We start from the raw sequence: 16,316 nt of genomic DNA, 5'->3' as shown, positions 1-16,316 counted from the left end.
TGACACTGTCTGATCACACTGGTGCTGCACCTGTACTGACACTGCCTATCTGATCACACTGGTACTGCACCTGCACTGACACCGCCTGGTCACACTGGTACTGCACCTGTACTGACACTGTCTGATCACACTGGTGCTGCACCTGTACTGACACTGTCTGATCACACTGGTGCTGCACCTGTACTGACACTGCCTATCTGATCACACTGGTACTGCACCTGTACTGACACTGTCTGATCACACTGGTACTGCACCCAGTACTGACACTGTCTGATCTCACTGGTACTGCACCTGTACTGACACCGCCTGATCACACTGGTACTGCACTAGTACTGACACTGTCTGATCACACTGATATCGCACTCTGTACTGAAACTGCCTGTCTGATCACATTAGTACTGCACCCAGTACTGACATCTTCTGATCACACTGGTACTGCACCTGTACTGACACTGCCTGTCTGATCACACTAGTACTGCACCCAGTACTTACATCTTCTGCCCACACTGGTACTGCACCTGTACTGACACTGTCTGATCACACTGGTGCTGCACCTGTACTGACACTGCCTATCTGATCACACTGGTACTGCACCTGTACTGACACTGCCTGTCTGATCACACTGGTACTGCACCAGTACTAACACTGTCTGATCACACTGGTACTGCACCCAGTACTGACACTGTCTGATCTCACTGGTACTGCACCTGTACTGACACCGCCTGATCACACTGGTACTGCACTAGTACTGACACTGTCTGATCACACTGGTGCTGCACCTGTACTGACACTGCCTGTCTGATCACACTGTTACTGCACCTGTACTAACACTGTCTGATCACACTGGTACTGCACTAGTACTGACACTGTCTGATCACACTGGTACTGCACCTTGTACTGACACTGCCTGTCTGATCACACTGGTACTGCACCTGCACTGACACCGCCTGGTCACACTGGTACTGCACCTGCACTGACACTGTCTGATCACACTGGTACTGCACCTGCACTGACACCGCCTGGTCACACTGGTACTGCACCTGCACTGACACTGTCTGATCACACTGGTGCTGCACCTGTACTGACACTGTCTGATCACACTGGTACCGCACCTGTACTGACACTGCCTATCTGATCACACTGGTGCTGCACCTGCACTGACACTGTCTGATCACACTGTTACTGCACCTGCACTGACACTGTCTGATCACACTGGTACTGCACCAGTACTAACACTGTCTGATCACACTGGTACTGCACCCAGTACTGACACTGTCTGATCTCACTGGTACTGCACCTGTACTGACACCGCCTGATCACACTGGTACTGCACTAGTACTGACACTGTCTGATCACACTGGTGCTGCACCTGTACTGACACTGCCTATCTGATCACACTGGTACTGCACCTGTACTGACACTGTCTGATCACACTGTTACTGCACCTGTACTAACACTGTCTGATCACACTGGTACTGCACTAGTACTGACACTGTCTGATCACACTGGTACTGCACCTTGTACTGACACTGCCTGTCTGATCACACTGGTACTGCACCTGCACTGACACCGCCTGGTCACACTGGTACTGCACCTGCACTGACACCGTCTGATCACACTGGTGCTGCACCTGTACTGACACTGTCTGATCACACTGGTACCGCACCTGTACTGACACTGCCTATCTGATCACACTGGTGCTGCACCTGTACTGACACTGTCTGATCACACTGGTACTGCACCTGCACTGACACCACCTGGTCACACTGGTACTGCACCTGCACTGACACCACCTGGTCACACTGGTACTGCACCTGCACTGACACCGCCTGGTCACACTGGTACTGCACCTGCACTGACACTGTCTGATCACACTGGTACTGCACCTGCACTGACACCGCCTGGTCACACTGGTACTGCACCTGTACTGACACTGCCTGTCTGATCACACTGGTACTGCACCAGTACTGACACTGTCTGATCACTGGTACTGTACCTCTACTGACACTGGTACTGCACCTGTACTGACACAACAAGCTGTACTATCACAGGAGGAGTTAAACTCTTTGTTCATTTTCATTCACTGCACTCGAGCTTAGCAAATGTAAGGCAGGTGTTCAATGTAAATGTTCGGTCTCCCTATAGTGGCTTGTTTCTCAAACTTCTTTGTCCACATGTTTCTAGTTAATTAATTATCAAATAATAAAATGATCATAATAATACATCCTTCCATTTTCTGTTTCCTCCAGTTCAGTGTTGCCTGCGAGCAGAAGTCTATCCCAAGAAGCGACGGGCTCAAGGCAGGGTACACCCTGGATGGGACACCAGTCCATCACACAGCAGACAGACACAAACACACGCGCTTACACCAGGGCCAGTTTTCCCAGAAGCCCATTAAGCTGCCAGGGTGTCTTTGGACTGTGGGAGGAACACTCCCACACACAGGGAGAACATACAAACTCCACACAGACAGCACCTCAATCCAGAATTGAACCCAGAGCCCCGGCACTGCAAGGTAGTGATGGCCATCGCTGCAGCTCTGTGCAGTCTAAGAATAATCAAGTGACAGATATACACAATTTGGAAATAATAGAGATCAATTAGAAGAATAAGACATTGGCAACGTGTGTTTAAGAAGGTAAGGTTTTGTTTGACCCATGTGCTAGAAACTTCTTCTGTAGCCAGCCCAATAGTTCACTTTTCAGCTCTTGCAGGAGCAAGGGGGAGTGACAGAGGACTTAGACAGGACAGCAGAGCAACCCGAATCATTGCGCTGTACGTGATAACAGAGCAACAGGGGTGGAGTGTACAGTAAGTCCAGGCCCACTGTGTATAAGATAAGATCACTTTATTGGCCATTTACAATTTCTTGCATTAGGAATGTGTCTTTTCCCAGACCCCAGCTTGCTCTCCATGAGACACACAGACAGGGAGAGAAGCTGGGGGTCAGAGCGCAGGGTCAGTCATTTATACGGCATCCCTGGAGTAGTTGGGTGTCACGGACGTCCAAAGGGACTAACCGTGGGGAGCAGGAGAGCGGAAAAAGACCCATATGCATAGCGGCGAGACGGGAAAAAGGCCTGGGCTCGTTAGTGCAAAGAGTTCAGGAGTGCCGTATAGAAACCTAGGCCCTCAGGGAGCGGACGTGGGGCGACCTGGTGCTAGGCGGGTCTCAGGACATCCGAACGTCAATGCTGAGCGAGGGCAGAGTGCAAGACCCGGAGATATATAGCCCAAGGGAAAGAGAGGGACCGGAAGGGCAGCAGGCAGGAAACTAGGGACAGCACAGAGAAGGAGCACCCTCTGGCTGCAGAGGGCATGACATTGGGGTTAAGGGTCTGGCTCAGGGGCCCAACAGAGTAGGATTCCTCTGCCAGCCACAGGATTTGAACCACCAACCATCCAGCCATAGGCGCAGATCCTTAGCCACAGAGCCACTGCACCACCCTAAGTGTTAACACACCCACAGGTGACACGTGCTGTGCAGTGCCCATAAGCACAGTGGCAGTGAAGTCAGAACTGTATGTGCTGTATTTGCTGTGTACTCCAGCAATTCAGATACGGGGTGAAAAGAGTTATACGGAATGTGGCCGAGGGGGCCCCTCTGACAGGAGACATGAACCCAAATGAAGATGAACGATATCATGACATACAGTGAGGATGAGCTCCAGCCAGGCTCCAGGCTGGCTCATTCCCAGAAAACACAGGTCAAAGGTCACTATCCAGCGCCCAAGTAAGTGATCCGCAGGGTGGGTAACAGGTGGGTAGCACCTGATGGCGTCTCAGCCAATCACCAGCTGGTGATGTCACCCCATATAAATTGAAACGGGCCTGATCGGCAAAATTAGACCGTTGGCCTTTCTCTTTTTGTCGACATCCAGAATATCCCGAACACCATGACAGCACAGAATGAGCTGAGTTCCCCTTTTGTCTGCCCTGTGAACCTGAAGAAGACAAATGTCGCAATAGCTCATATATGTGTATACACGCGCACGCATAATCTGCACCAGCAATAAGGCGGAAGGAGAACATACTGTATACGTGACCATCGCGGTTCCTCCACCACCACGTTTCATCCCCCAGCACCTGGGGCGCGAACCCGGGTCCCCGGCGGAACGCAACAGGGAGCCAGCCGAGTGAGCTAAGGAGACCCCCCCCCAGCCCAGGCAGCTGAGGTCCCCGCTCTGCGCAGGGGGGGCGCTGACGTCACCGTATCCGAACTAGCTCCGCTACATATACAGTACGGAAGATTTTAATAGTATGTTAAAAAGAGGGAGAAAGGTCTACAGCAAGTTAATGCCTTTTCTTGTACCCTTGCCGCGGATGAAATCTCGTGTCGCGGCAGGCAGATGTGGGCGTGCCCTGGAGTGAGGACAGCGGAGAGGGAGAAGTCCTGATTTTCGACACGGCGGAGTGGGAAGCAGGGCTCGGGTCGGGGAATAGCGACCGCGATGGACTGCGCCGTGCTCTGGGCGCTTCTGGGCGTCCTCTCCGGTAAGAGCCGCCGGCCCCGCATCGGTCAGACCGAGAAAAACCAGCGGCGCCTCTCACGTTTAAAACCGTCCTTCCGCGTCCGCTGGCGCCGCCTGACATATCGAAAGTGATGCCTGGGCGACTGCGGGCTCGATCTCTCTTCTCCCCGGCCTCCCTCTGCACAGAGGTCCGGGCGGCGGGGAGGGTTTTCTAACGCGTTTACAGACATGAACTACTGTATGAACTGTGAACTCTGGGGTGTCGAATCAAACACTGACCCTGTTACCGTGCGGTCAACTGTAGCGCTGCAGGGATAGAGAGAAGGGAAGCGGTACAGAGAAGTTGACTGAACTCGCTTCACGCTTTTACGCCACAGCCTGTCCCAGTGGCAGGATGTGCGGGATTACTGAAGAATGGGTGGGGGATAAAACGATTGGACTGTTTCTTCAGAACGGAGACGCGACCAAAGCTTTCTCTCGAAACGCGGCAGAGGGATGAAGGCGATACGGGCCACTTTAAAAGTGAAACTACTGGTACTGAAACAAATCACGCCTGCGTCTTAAAAGCAACATGGCAAATGTTTGTTTTCAGATATGCAGAGAAAACCTGAATTTCACTGATAGTCGACAGTCGGTTTTCCACGTGTCTTTAGAACCTACACGCTTATCTTCTGGCCATTTAAACCCTTAATATTACAATGTCTTAACTACGTTAAAGAGGAATGACAGTCACCTTCAATAAAAACACAACAGAGCTCACATAGGAGAGGAGGCCACTGGGCCCATCTAGTCAGTTTGGTAGTAAATTAATCCTAGGCTCTCTTACAGCTGTTTATTGACAAAAGTCAGGGTATCAGCTTCAACAACATGGCTGGGCTTCTCGTTCCACACCCCCACTACTCTTTGTGTATGGAAGTGTCTCCTGTACACCCTCTGTGTGCAGAAGGATCTCCTCTGACTTCCTGAAAGAAAGAAGCTGGAGGGAATCAGCTTCAACAACGTGGCTGGGCAGCCTGTACCCCACTCCCACCACTCTGTGTAGAGATACCCCACTCCCACCACCCTTTGTGTAAAGAAGTGCCTCCTGTCCTGACTGGAGGATTGCACCCAGCTGTTTCTAGAAAGAAGTCAGGGTAAAAACATCAACAACACGGCTGGACCGCTTGTGACAGACTCCCGCCACCCTTTGTGTAATGTCTCCTGTCCTGCCTGGAGGACCTCATGCAGCTCGTAACCCTGTGATCTCACATGCACACTGATCCTTCAGCCGTCGCCCAGTCCGAACCCCGGCAGCGCCAGGCCGCGGTGGGGGGCTCGGTGGTCTTCGACGCCCCGGTGCTGGAGGAGGGCTCGCTGAAGTACGGCGCAGACGGCACCATCGCAGCCGTGTTCGACGGGAAGCTCACGACCGACTACGTGGAGCGGCTCAGAGGGAGAGTCACCTGGGACTCGCACACCGGCTTCTTCCAGATCGAGCAGCTGAACACGCAGGACACGGGGGTGTACACGGTGGACAACAAGATGGAGCAGAAGAGCGTCACCGTGTTCAACCTGCACGTGTACAGTAAGTGTGTCCAGTGTGTCCCCAGTGTGTGGCCTGACTGTGGACAGTCGGTGTGTCCACAGTGTGTCCCCAGTGTGTGGCCTGACAGTGTACAGTCGGTGTGTCCCCAGTGTGTGGCCTGACAGTGGACAGTCGGTGTGTCCCCAGTGTGTGACCTGACAGCGGACAGTCGGTCTGTCCACAGTGTGTGACCTGAAAGAGGACAGTCGGTGTGTCCACAGAGTGTCCACAGTATGCGACCTGAGAGAGGACAGTCGGTGTGTCCACAGTGTGTGACATGAGAGAGGACAGTCAGTGTGTCCACAGTGTGTCCACAGTGTGTCCACAGTGTGTCCACAGTGTGTAACCTGACATTGGACAGTCCATGTCTTCTTTTTAACAACATTTTAAGGTTGATTAATTCATTGTTGGTGATGTTTTATCAGTCTTTTTATTGAATCTGCTTTCTTTCGCCCTGATCTGCTGGTCTGGGAGTCGGAGCGGTAAGAATATACAGTATTTGAGAGAACTGTCAGACTGTGTCAGAAAGTCACTGGTGCTGATCTGTCACGATCCTGCCCCCTGTCCATCAGTCACGAGTCTTGTGGGAAGCTATTCCATCCCAGAGGACCCTTCTCCCCCTGTGTTTAATGAAATCCAATCACTGTGGGGACAGTTAAGCCTCTCTCGGCTCTCTCCTCTCTCTGTGCAGGACGTGTGTCTCAGCCGCGCGTGAGAGTCACAGACAAGGGCAACCTGCCCGACAGGCCCTGCACCATCCAGTGCTCTGTGCAGAACGGGAAGGAGGTGACCCTGTCCTGGCAGAGAGAGGGGGAGACACTGTTGAACACCAGCTCCCCTGACCTCGACGCTCCCCTGACCCTGCCTCTGGACATCAGGGAGCTCATGCACACCTACTACTGCGTGTCCTTGAACCCGGTCAGCACTGAGCGAAGGACGATGGAGTCTGACGAGTACTGCGCCGGTAAGCCGCTCCACGGTCCTAATGCTGATGACAAGAGCCTGTGATGCTCACACATTCCAGCTTGTTCCCCTCTCCCACTACTCTTTGTGTAAAGAGGTGTCTCCTGTCCTGACTGGAGGATCTGAGACTTGCACATGTAGGGCTTGTGATGAGTGGGGTTAAGTGCTGTACATGCTGAGGAAGAGAGACAGACACCTGATATGGCCAGCAGCCATTTCACCCTGCAACTCACAACCCACTGGAGCCCAGCAGGAGGGAGCCTGGTCAGTACCTGGAGGAGAGACTCCTGGGAAAGCTAAGGCTGCTGCTGGAAGAGGTGTTAGTGGGGCCAGCAGGGGGGCTCACCCTGCAGTCTGTGTGGGTCCTTGTGTCCGCTTGTGTCCCTAAACCCACATGCCCCAAGAGACTTGCTTTATAGTGAAGGCGAGTTGGGGAAAATGTGCCAGATTGACTTGCAGACAGACTGTAAAGACTCTGTCGTGATTTGTCCTTTGGAATTGGGGACAAACCCGATTCCCGTACTCAGTCAGGGAAGGCAGAGTGGTTTGGGGAATGTCGGAGTCACTGGATGGGGATACGAGCTCAGGACAGCATGTTTATCGTCTCAGCTCCGTGTCTTAATGTACAGGATGGAAAAGCACACCTGAATCACCCAGTTAAAACAGTAGACGGGAGGGGGTTTATTATCAGGGAATTGATTTAGTTCTGTGAGTCTTGGTAAGGTGCCACGGGACTCGACAAGGTGTTGGGACACACAAATCAAACACTGAGATGTGCTGGTCCGTTCTGGCCTGTTCTAGTCCGTTCTGGCCCGCTCTGGTCTGCTGGGGCTGTTCTGGCCCTGTCTGCTCAGTGCTGGCCAGTTCTGGTCTGTTCTAGTCTGTTCTGAGTAGTTCTGGCCTGCTGTTGCCTGCTCTGGCCCATTCTGCTCAGTGCTGGCCCGTTCCGAACTGTCCCAGCTGGCTCGCAGCTGGCGCTGAGTGCTGTCCGGGTCTCTCTCTCCCAGTGACTCAGCAGCTGGAAGGCCAGGAGGGGCAGGCGGTGTCCTTCTCAGTCCCCGTGCTGCAGGAGGGCTCTCTGAGGTACGGGGGACTGGGGCTCGTCGCTGAGGTCTCTGGCGGCCGCAGCGAGCTGGACTACGAGGAGCGATTCAGGCAGAGGCTCAGCTGGGACAGCCAGACCGGATTCTTCCAGGTCACCAACCTCAACAAGCAGGACGCCGGGGTTTATACAGTGGACATTAAGGACGGAGGAGCGGTCAAGTTTCATCTGACGGTGTCCAGTGAGTACATTTCTAGGCTCTAGAACAGGGCTGTCCAGTCCCGGTCCTGGAGGGGGCGCTGCGTCTACAGCAGGGTGTCCAGTCCCGGTCCTGGAGGGGGCACTGTGTCTACAGCAGGGTGTCCAGTCCTGGAGGGGGCGCTGCGTCTACAGCAGGGTGCCCAGTCCCAGTACTGGAGGGGGCGCTGTGTCTACAGCAGGGTGTCCAGTCCTGGAGGGGGCGCTGTGTCTACAGTAGGGTGTCCAGTCCTGGAGGGGTGCTAAATCAGTTTGATAATGGCTTAAGTAGACTAAGTGTCTCCCTGCTGAACAGGTAAGACTATGGGGGGAATCTGATCCAAATATTCAAAATACTCAAAGACAGCGACAAAGATAACCCTACAGATGTCTTCGGAATTAACACAAAATTGAACACAGAAGACAGGTCATTAATGAGAGGCTGTTTAGCCCATGTAACTCATCTGGTAGTTTAGTTAATTGATCTAGAATCTCATCCAGCTGTTTCTTGAAGGAAGTCAGGGTATTTCCTTCAACAATTTGGTTGGCACCTTGTTTCACACTCCCGCCACCCTTTGTGTAAAGATCAGTCTCTTGTCCTCACTGGAGGATCTCATCCAGCTGTGTCTCGAGAGAAGTGAGGTTATGGGCTTCAGCACAATGACTGGACAGTTTGTCCCAAGATATCCTGCACTGTATGACTGTGCATTTCTCTGCAGTCAGTCAGGGCTGCATAACCTGTTCCTGTTTCACAGGTCCTCCTACTAAACCACTGGAGCTGATTGTGGGAATGTCCGTGGTCATGGTCCTGTTTGTTGCAGCCCTGTCGTTCATAATCTGGTACCGCAGAATGAAGCGGCAACCTGGTAAGTTTCATTCAAATCGACAGCCCGTCTCTTGATGTGTCTTTGTGCTTTTGCTGTTAATCTGTCTGTCTGTCATTCTTTTCCGTATCTACTTCAGCCTCTCTGTGCCTTTGCAGTTATATTTGTTCATGGTTTGCTGATGGCTTCTGAGTCCAGGTCAACTACTCCTTCTGGAGGAGAGTGCTGATTGCTCCTGTCAATAGCAGTGGTGTCCTGCTGGACTCCACAGAACATTACCCAGGGGTCAGTGCTACTTCCTTACGTTGGCTTGACTCCTGTGTGACTATCCTGAGCCAGCCTGGAATCTCTGGCTGGTTGAATGTAATGTGCCTCTTGCCAAGGGTGTTCCTCAGGGGTCTGTGCTGGGACCTTCACTGCAACTCGCGTGTTGCATCTCGGCCAGGTTATTCTCCAGCAAGGACTTGGGCTGCACCGCTCTGCTCATGACACTCAGATCTACTTCCGTCCAGATCAGATGTTTGTTTGTCTTTTGATTTTATCTTGGATGTAGTGTGGTAATCACATGATATAGCAGAGCAGTTTCTGTGCTCTGTGGTGTCTGCGGGACATTCGTTGCATTCAGATCTTTCTCCACTTGAATCGTGAGCAGACCACGGTCTCACTTGCAGGTCCTCACTTCTCAGTGTTGCTGTCGACGGTCACAGGAGTGACTCCCTTTGACGGACCCTGGAGTGACCAGCTGTCATTCACAGCCCTTGAGTTTATAATAATAATATAATAATAAACTATTTTATATAGTGCCTTTAAAGTTGGCTTCTCAAAGCGCTTTACAGGATGACAACAACAATAAATAAAAAGAATACACAAGATAAAACACAATTACAATATACAGAGGAGACCGTGGATGGTGGTACTAAGAAAAGTAGAAGCAGAGGGGTAAAGAATGGAACCAGTTAAGTAAAGGATCTTCTAAAAAAGAAGGTTTTGAGTCTGGACTTGAAGGAGTTTAGAGAAGGTGACTCTCTGATATCCTTGGGCAGAGAGTTCCAGAGCTTGGGGGCATAACAGGAGAAGGCCCTGTCACCCATACAATGTAAACGGGCTTAGGGGACAGTTAGGAGACCAGAATTAGAAGAGCGGAGGTTGCGAGGTGGGGAGTAGGGCGATAATAGTTCAGACAGGTACTGAGGTGCCAAGCCATGCAGAGCCTCATAGGTGAGCATGAGGATTTTAAAGTCTACACGGAATTTGACCGGAAGCCAGTGCAAGGACTCCAGGATAGGAGTAATGTGAACACTTGCACTAGACCTGTTCAGGATTCTGGCTGCTGAATTTTGGACATACTGCAGTTTGTTCAGAGTAGATTTAGATACCCCAGCAAGTAGAGCATTACAGTAGTCAATTCGAGAGAATATAAATGTGTTGATCAGCTTTTCAGCCACAGTTAGTGATAACATAGGGCGTAGTCTAGCAATATTTCTGAGGTGAAAAAAAGATGTTATGACAATATGCTGCACATGCGGATCAAATGTTAAGCCAGAATCGAATATCACCCCAAGGTTTGTCAATTTAGACTGAAGTTCAAGTACAGAGCCATCTACAGACAGGGTTACAGGACTGGCTTTACGAAGTTGATGGGGGGTGCCAATAAGCATGACTTCAGTCTTGTCGCAGTTAAGATGAAGGACATTTTGAGTCATCCAAGTTTTTATGTCAGAGATGCAATTAGATAGAATAGAGACGGCCACATCAGTGTCCGGTTTGGTATGGATGTGTATTTGAGTTTAGTCATGATCGTTATTGTACGCAGCGCCTTTCCTGACTCATTATCTCCAGGCGCCGTACGATAACACAGCAGAGCCTGACGTGGCTGTTCTCCAGGAAGGCAGAGGCTGCAGCTGTCCGGGGTCGCTAACCCCAGCCCCCGTGTCGTGTCTTTCCAGTGGATGTGACCATGACCCGCGGAGACACGTTCACTTTCCCCTGCTCCGTGATGAAGGAGGGATCGCTGGCGCACCCGAAGCACGGGGTGATCGCGCGGGTGATCCAGGCGAACTGCAACACAGAGTCTGGGTTCGAAGACAGGGTGTCCTGGGACGGGATGTGCGGGGTGTTTCGGATCACAGACATGCAAACAGAGGACGCTGGGATTTACAAGGTGAAGGATCAAGAGAGGAAGAAGATGGTGAGGCTGAATCTGAAAGTGCGCAGTAAGTGCGATTCCAGTCCCCCCCATTTCCCACGATCCCTGCCGACCAGGCTGCATTGCCAAGACCCGTTCCTCGGTTTGTGAACCAAAGTAGCTGCTCCACAACCTCCCGCGGTGAAAATTCGGAAAAGCCTGGAACGGAATTGCCATGACTTACCAGGTGAAACACTGGGCTCGTTCCCTGTGTCGGGAGAACCTCCCCGGCCCAGCAGAGCCCCGAATCCACTCCCAGAGCCATCTTGCTGGGAATGATGAGCCAGGAAGATAAATAGACGAGGTGCTTGAAAGGCACAGAAGCTCTGAGGAGCTGTGCTGAGGGAGGAAGGTGTCTTCCAGAGAGAGAGCACAGAGAAAACCAGTCTGCAGGTGTCTAGAGGGGACATGCGAGGGGGGTGGGCTGGGGCTGGGGCTGGACTGCAGCAGGACTGCCGCTGGACTCAGAACCGCTCTCTCACTGTTGCCTTTCAGATCCCAGTCTCTCCGTTCTGTCCAGTCAACAGGCCGCAGGGACAGGAGGCAAGACCGGAGATGCTCCTTCACTTTGTGACAGGCGGCAGGCTGTAGTAACAGGTCGGTCTGGGTGAGACCAGGGGTCTCTGCTTGCAGTCTAGAACATTAGGCTGCCAGTGTCGCCCATCGGAGACGGGGTCCAGTCCCGATCCCTCCTGCTAGCGCCACCACCTCACTGCTGTCTGCACCGTCTCCACACTGCTCACACGGGGAATGTTCATTCCTGCCTTTGATCCCGCTTCCCACAGAAACGGTGGGACTGCCCGTCGGAGGGTCGTACTCTTTCCCGATCTCCGTACTGTGGGAGGGGACCTTGTCGCGGGCTTCTTACGGCCCCCTCATTGAGGTGTCGGAGGGGAAGAGGATCACTGTCCACCTGCGGGGGGTGGAGACCAAGGTGACCTGGAGCCACGAGACAGGAGAGTTTGCGGTCTTGCCTTCGAGCAGCAAGGGCTACGGGGAATATACCGTGGAAGACAAAGAAGGACAGAGATCATACACTGTTCACCTGACTGAGAGAGGTCAGTGGTCATCACTGCAGGCCTGCGTTCAACACTGCAGTCTCATAATGTCCTGTAGTGTCCAGTCAGTCAGTGTGTCTGGACTGTATTAACCCCTCTCTCTCAGTGCAGTGTTAATGTCCTGTAGTGTCCAGTCAGTGTGTCTGGACTGTATTAACCCCTCTCTCTCAGTGCAGTGTTAATGTCCTGGAGTGTCCAGTCAGTGTGTCTGTACTGTATTAACCCCTCTCTCTCAGTGCAGTGTTAATGTCCTGTAGTGTCCAGTCAGTGTGTTTGGACTGTATTAACCCCTCTCTCTCAGTGCAGTGTTAATGTCCTGTAGTGTCCAGTCAGTGTGTCTGGACTGTATTAACCCCTCTCTCTCAGTGCAGTGTTAATGTACTGGAGTGTCCAGTCAGTGTGTCTGTAATGTATTAACCCCTCTCTCTCAGTGCAGTGTTAATGTCCTGTAGTGTCCAGTCAGTGTGTCTGGACTGTATTAACCCCTCTCTCTCAGTGCAGTGTTAATGTCCTGTAGTGTTACCACCTCTCTCTCTGTGCCTCCTGTCCTGTTTTGTGTGATTATCTGTGATATCTCAGCTCCTACCAGATCTTCTCTCTGCTGTACCCTCTACAGCCCCAGCACAGAAAGACACGCAAGCAGTGGATTCACAGAGCGAGAATTCATTTTGCAGTGGGTGTCCTGCTTGTTTTCTTGTTTTCTCGGGTGGACCGGAAGGACCCTGATTCCATGGAGCTTGAAAGTCTGTTATCCCCTAGTGGTGAGGTCAGTGATCACCACAGCGAGTAGCGCAGAGCTGTTGCCCTAGTAACGTCCCCTCGATCTACCAGACCGCACCAGGTCTGGCAGCTGTGGACAGACATGCTGTTACTCTACTGACTGGGCAGACTTGGACGTAGATTCTGTGACTGGTGTGGCACCCCGAGACTGAATGGAAGTCTAGTGTCTTTTCAGGGCTACTGATTTTTTTCAGTTGGGTTAGGAAGCCCAGTTCTGTGAAGAGAGTTATTGCTGCATAACCACAGTATTAATGACCTGCCTTTTAATGACTGAGCATGATACAAAAGTTAGCACTTTGAACATCCACAGCATGTATGAAGCAGGTAAAGATTCACAAAATCCCAATGAAGAGATACCATCTTACGCTTATAGGGCTCAGTGACACAGACTCAAGCAGGGGACAGACGTCTGTCAAGTGGAGAGAGATTCAGGTCGCAAACGTTCACACAGAGGGAACTGGCATAATGTTTTTGAAAGAAGCAGACAAGTCCCGAATGGAATCCAGAACTCCCCAATCATCGTTGCAGAATATTTCACTGAACCCCAGAATATCTCAGTCACCCAGTGCTGTTCCCCAAAAGATGACATCTCTGAAGTCCTACAGGAAGGAATCACCAAACAGAGACAGAAAGACATCACCCTCCTCACAGGGGATTTCAGTGCCAGGATCGGAGAGGATGACAGTGACTGGGAACGAATCCTAGGCAAGCAATATGGAGTAATAAATGAAAACAGGGAGTGACTCTGTGTTATTTGTGAATTTAACAGCCTTGTTATAAGAGGTTCTGTCTTCCCAGAAACCCAGACAGAGCTCATCTGCGTCAGTGAACAGTTCAGGAGATCCCGAGTAGATGTCAGGTTGAAAAGGGCAGCAGACGCAGCTCCAGACCGCCAACTGCTGGTTTCAAAACTCAGTCTCAGGCTGAAGAAAGTTATGTGATGGGCGATAGGAAAATCAGCTGATGGTTTAAAATTGGCCTTCTCCAGGACAAAACCCTAAGAGAGTATTTCCAAAGCACCCTCCCACACAGACCCCAGCCTCTCGTCAGCCCTGAGGATGAGGAAGATCAAACCCGGCAGCAGAGAGGGCGAAGAATGGAGAAAGTCTGGAAGGAGGCGTGTGAAGACTCCTGCGGCAGGAGAACAGGCCAGCACGAGGACTGGATCTCGGGTGAATTACTCAAGAAAGCAAGCTAAACAGAGCCCCAGCAACTCTCTGGTCGCACCAGAGCAACGAAAGCCCACATCCAAGCTGCCAAAGAGTCAAGTGAAGAAGAGCAACACTCCGGGGCCTGATGGAGTTCCCACAGAGCCCAGCAAAGCAGTAGACCTGTGTGGCATCGGGGGGCGTGTCCAGTGTGGTAGTCCCAGCTGTGTGGGTGGGTCCTGTAAAGGCACACTGGACACCCCACGACGGGACGAGCAGGGACACCCCCAGGAGGGAGAGTTTACACCGCCAGTCCCAGAGGGGGTTGAACCTGCATAAGGCGTTCTTTTTCTTTTTGCCTGTCCCATCACGCATTTTCACCAGGGCAGGCACACACACACACACACACCGTTTTCACACTTGTTTTGTTCTTGCCTTACGCGCCCTGCTCACCAGGCTGGACCCCGCTCAGTAGGGGCACAGCGGTACACTTTTTGCTTTTTGCTTTTTGTTGATTTTTTTTTCTCTCTCCTCTTTTGGGTTATGTTTGGTCCCTGCTGGCCTCCCCCACCCCCCTGTCACACACCGGCTCCGCCAGCTCCTCGGGCAGGTGTGGGAGCAGCAGGAAGTCCCCAGAGAGCGGGCAGTAGGTCAGTGGGTAAAACTCCCTGAAGCTACAGGGCAATCGTGGTTTTGTCTCGAGCAGGATCAGCCTAGAGAGGCTGTTAAAAGCTGGGGACGAAGAACCGAGAGACCGGCAAGCGGGTTTCACGCCGCTGGGCTGCCTATCATCGTCCAACACGCCACAGAGTGCAATGCAGCCTTGCATCTCATATCCGGGGACTTCCTCGAGCACAAAACTCTGTGGAAACTCACGGTCTGTGATAGAATCCCGGAAACGTTCGTAATCATCATTGAGAAGTCATCCTGCAGAGCAGTGGACAGGGGACTCCTCACCGACAGCTTCCAGTGAAAACAGGAGTCGGACAGGGCTGCCCGCTGTCCGTGCGCCTCTTCCTCCTGGCAGCGGATTGGATCATGAGGAAAACCCCGGCTGGCTCAAACACCCCTGTCCCAGTTACAGGCCAGGGCTTTGCCAAGGACACATCTCGCACAAAGACACAGACACGACCCCAAAACTGAAACACTGTCGACCGATGCAGCTGCTACAGGACTGCACATGGACGAATCCAAAACAAAGCCGCGAGTGTTAATCCAGGCCTAGAAGAAGAACACCCAGGGGAATCGGACGCCTTCGCGCATCAGAGCGTATCGCAACAGAACGGGCCAGAACGAGCTCTTCGAATGCTACGACAAACATGGCACTCCAGACAGATATCAACAAAGGCCAAAACACGAATAGTTAACTCCGGTGTCAAATCCCTTTCATTGTACGGCACAGAGGCGTGGAGCCCAATAAACTCGAGCAATGAACTGCAAACCTCCATGAACAAATGCCTGAGCAGCACCCTTTACAAGCAGGCCAATCACAGGACATAAAGTAGCGCGAGTACTGTAGGGAGCTGCGTCTGCAGGCGCAGGCTGCAAAGGAACAAGTAAGGGTTGATTCCAGGCTGAAAAGAGAAGCACAACGTTTTGGCTGTGGAGCCTTCTTCGGGTGTTAATAATAATTGCTTACACTTATATAGCGCTTTTCTGGACACTCCACTCAAAGCTCTTTACAGGTAATGGGGATCCCCTCCACCCCCACCAGTGTGCAGCCCCACCTGGATGATGCGACGGCAGCAGTAGTGCGCCAGAACACTCACTACACATCAGGAGGAGAACAGAGTATTGAAACCAGTTTATAGATGGGGATTGGAAAGAGGCCATGATTGGTAAGGGCCAGGGGGAAATTTGACCAGGACCTCGGGGTTACACCCCTACTCTTTTCGAGAAACACCCTGGGATTTATACTGACCACAGAGAGTCAGGACCTCGGTTTTACATCTCATCCGAAGGACGGCGCCTGTTTACAGTATAGTGTCCCCGTCACTATACTGGGGCATTAGGACCCACATGGGCCGCAGGGTGAGCACCCCC

At 52.1% G+C, this 16,316-nt stretch overlaps 1 protein-coding gene across 1 annotated transcript; it reads left to right on the top strand.

The window, feature by feature from the left end:
- Positions 1 to 4,031: 4,031 nt before the first annotated feature.
- LOC148832606 (uncharacterized) lies at positions 4,032 to 14,612 on the top strand. Its single transcript, XM_088918129.1, has 12 exons — positions 4,032 to 4,240; positions 4,346 to 4,494; positions 5,740 to 6,036; positions 6,728 to 7,000; positions 8,007 to 8,282; positions 9,034 to 9,144; positions 11,049 to 11,315; positions 11,783 to 11,830; positions 12,073 to 12,345; positions 12,962 to 13,018; positions 13,708 to 13,830; positions 14,158 to 14,612. The coding sequence occupies exons 2-12, from the start codon at positions 4,452 to 4,454 to the stop codon at positions 14,610 to 14,612; spliced, it is 2,223 nt and encodes a 740-aa protein (XP_088774255.1). The 5' UTR covers positions 4,032 to 4,240; positions 4,346 to 4,451.
- Positions 14,613 to 16,316: the final 1,704 nt, after the last annotated feature.

The sequence above is a fragment of the Atractosteus spatula genome, chromosome 6, assembly GCF_055471065.1.
Source record: "Atractosteus spatula isolate fAtrSpa1 chromosome 6, fAtrSpa1.hap1, whole genome shotgun sequence".
NCBI lineage: Eukaryota > Metazoa > Chordata > Actinopteri > Semionotiformes > Lepisosteidae > Atractosteus > Atractosteus spatula.
The sequence above is the reverse complement of the archived record's forward strand: the minus strand, read 5'-3'. Positions and strand labels throughout refer to the sequence as shown.

Excerpts from the sequence above, each read along its gene's own strand:
- LOC148832606 (XM_088918129.1), top strand. The coding sequence starts at position 4,452 with ATGGACTGCGCCGTGCTCTGGGCGCTTCTGGGCGTCCTCTCCG. Across the intron at positions 4,495-5,739 it reads GCTTCTGGGCGTCCTCTCCG|CCGTCGCCCAGTCCGAACCC; the intron begins GTAAGAGCCGCC and ends CTGATCCTTCAG. Across the intron at positions 7,001-8,006 it reads GTCTGACGAGTACTGCGCCG|TGACTCAGCAGCTGGAAGGC; the intron begins GTAAGCCGCTCC and ends TCTCTCTCCCAG.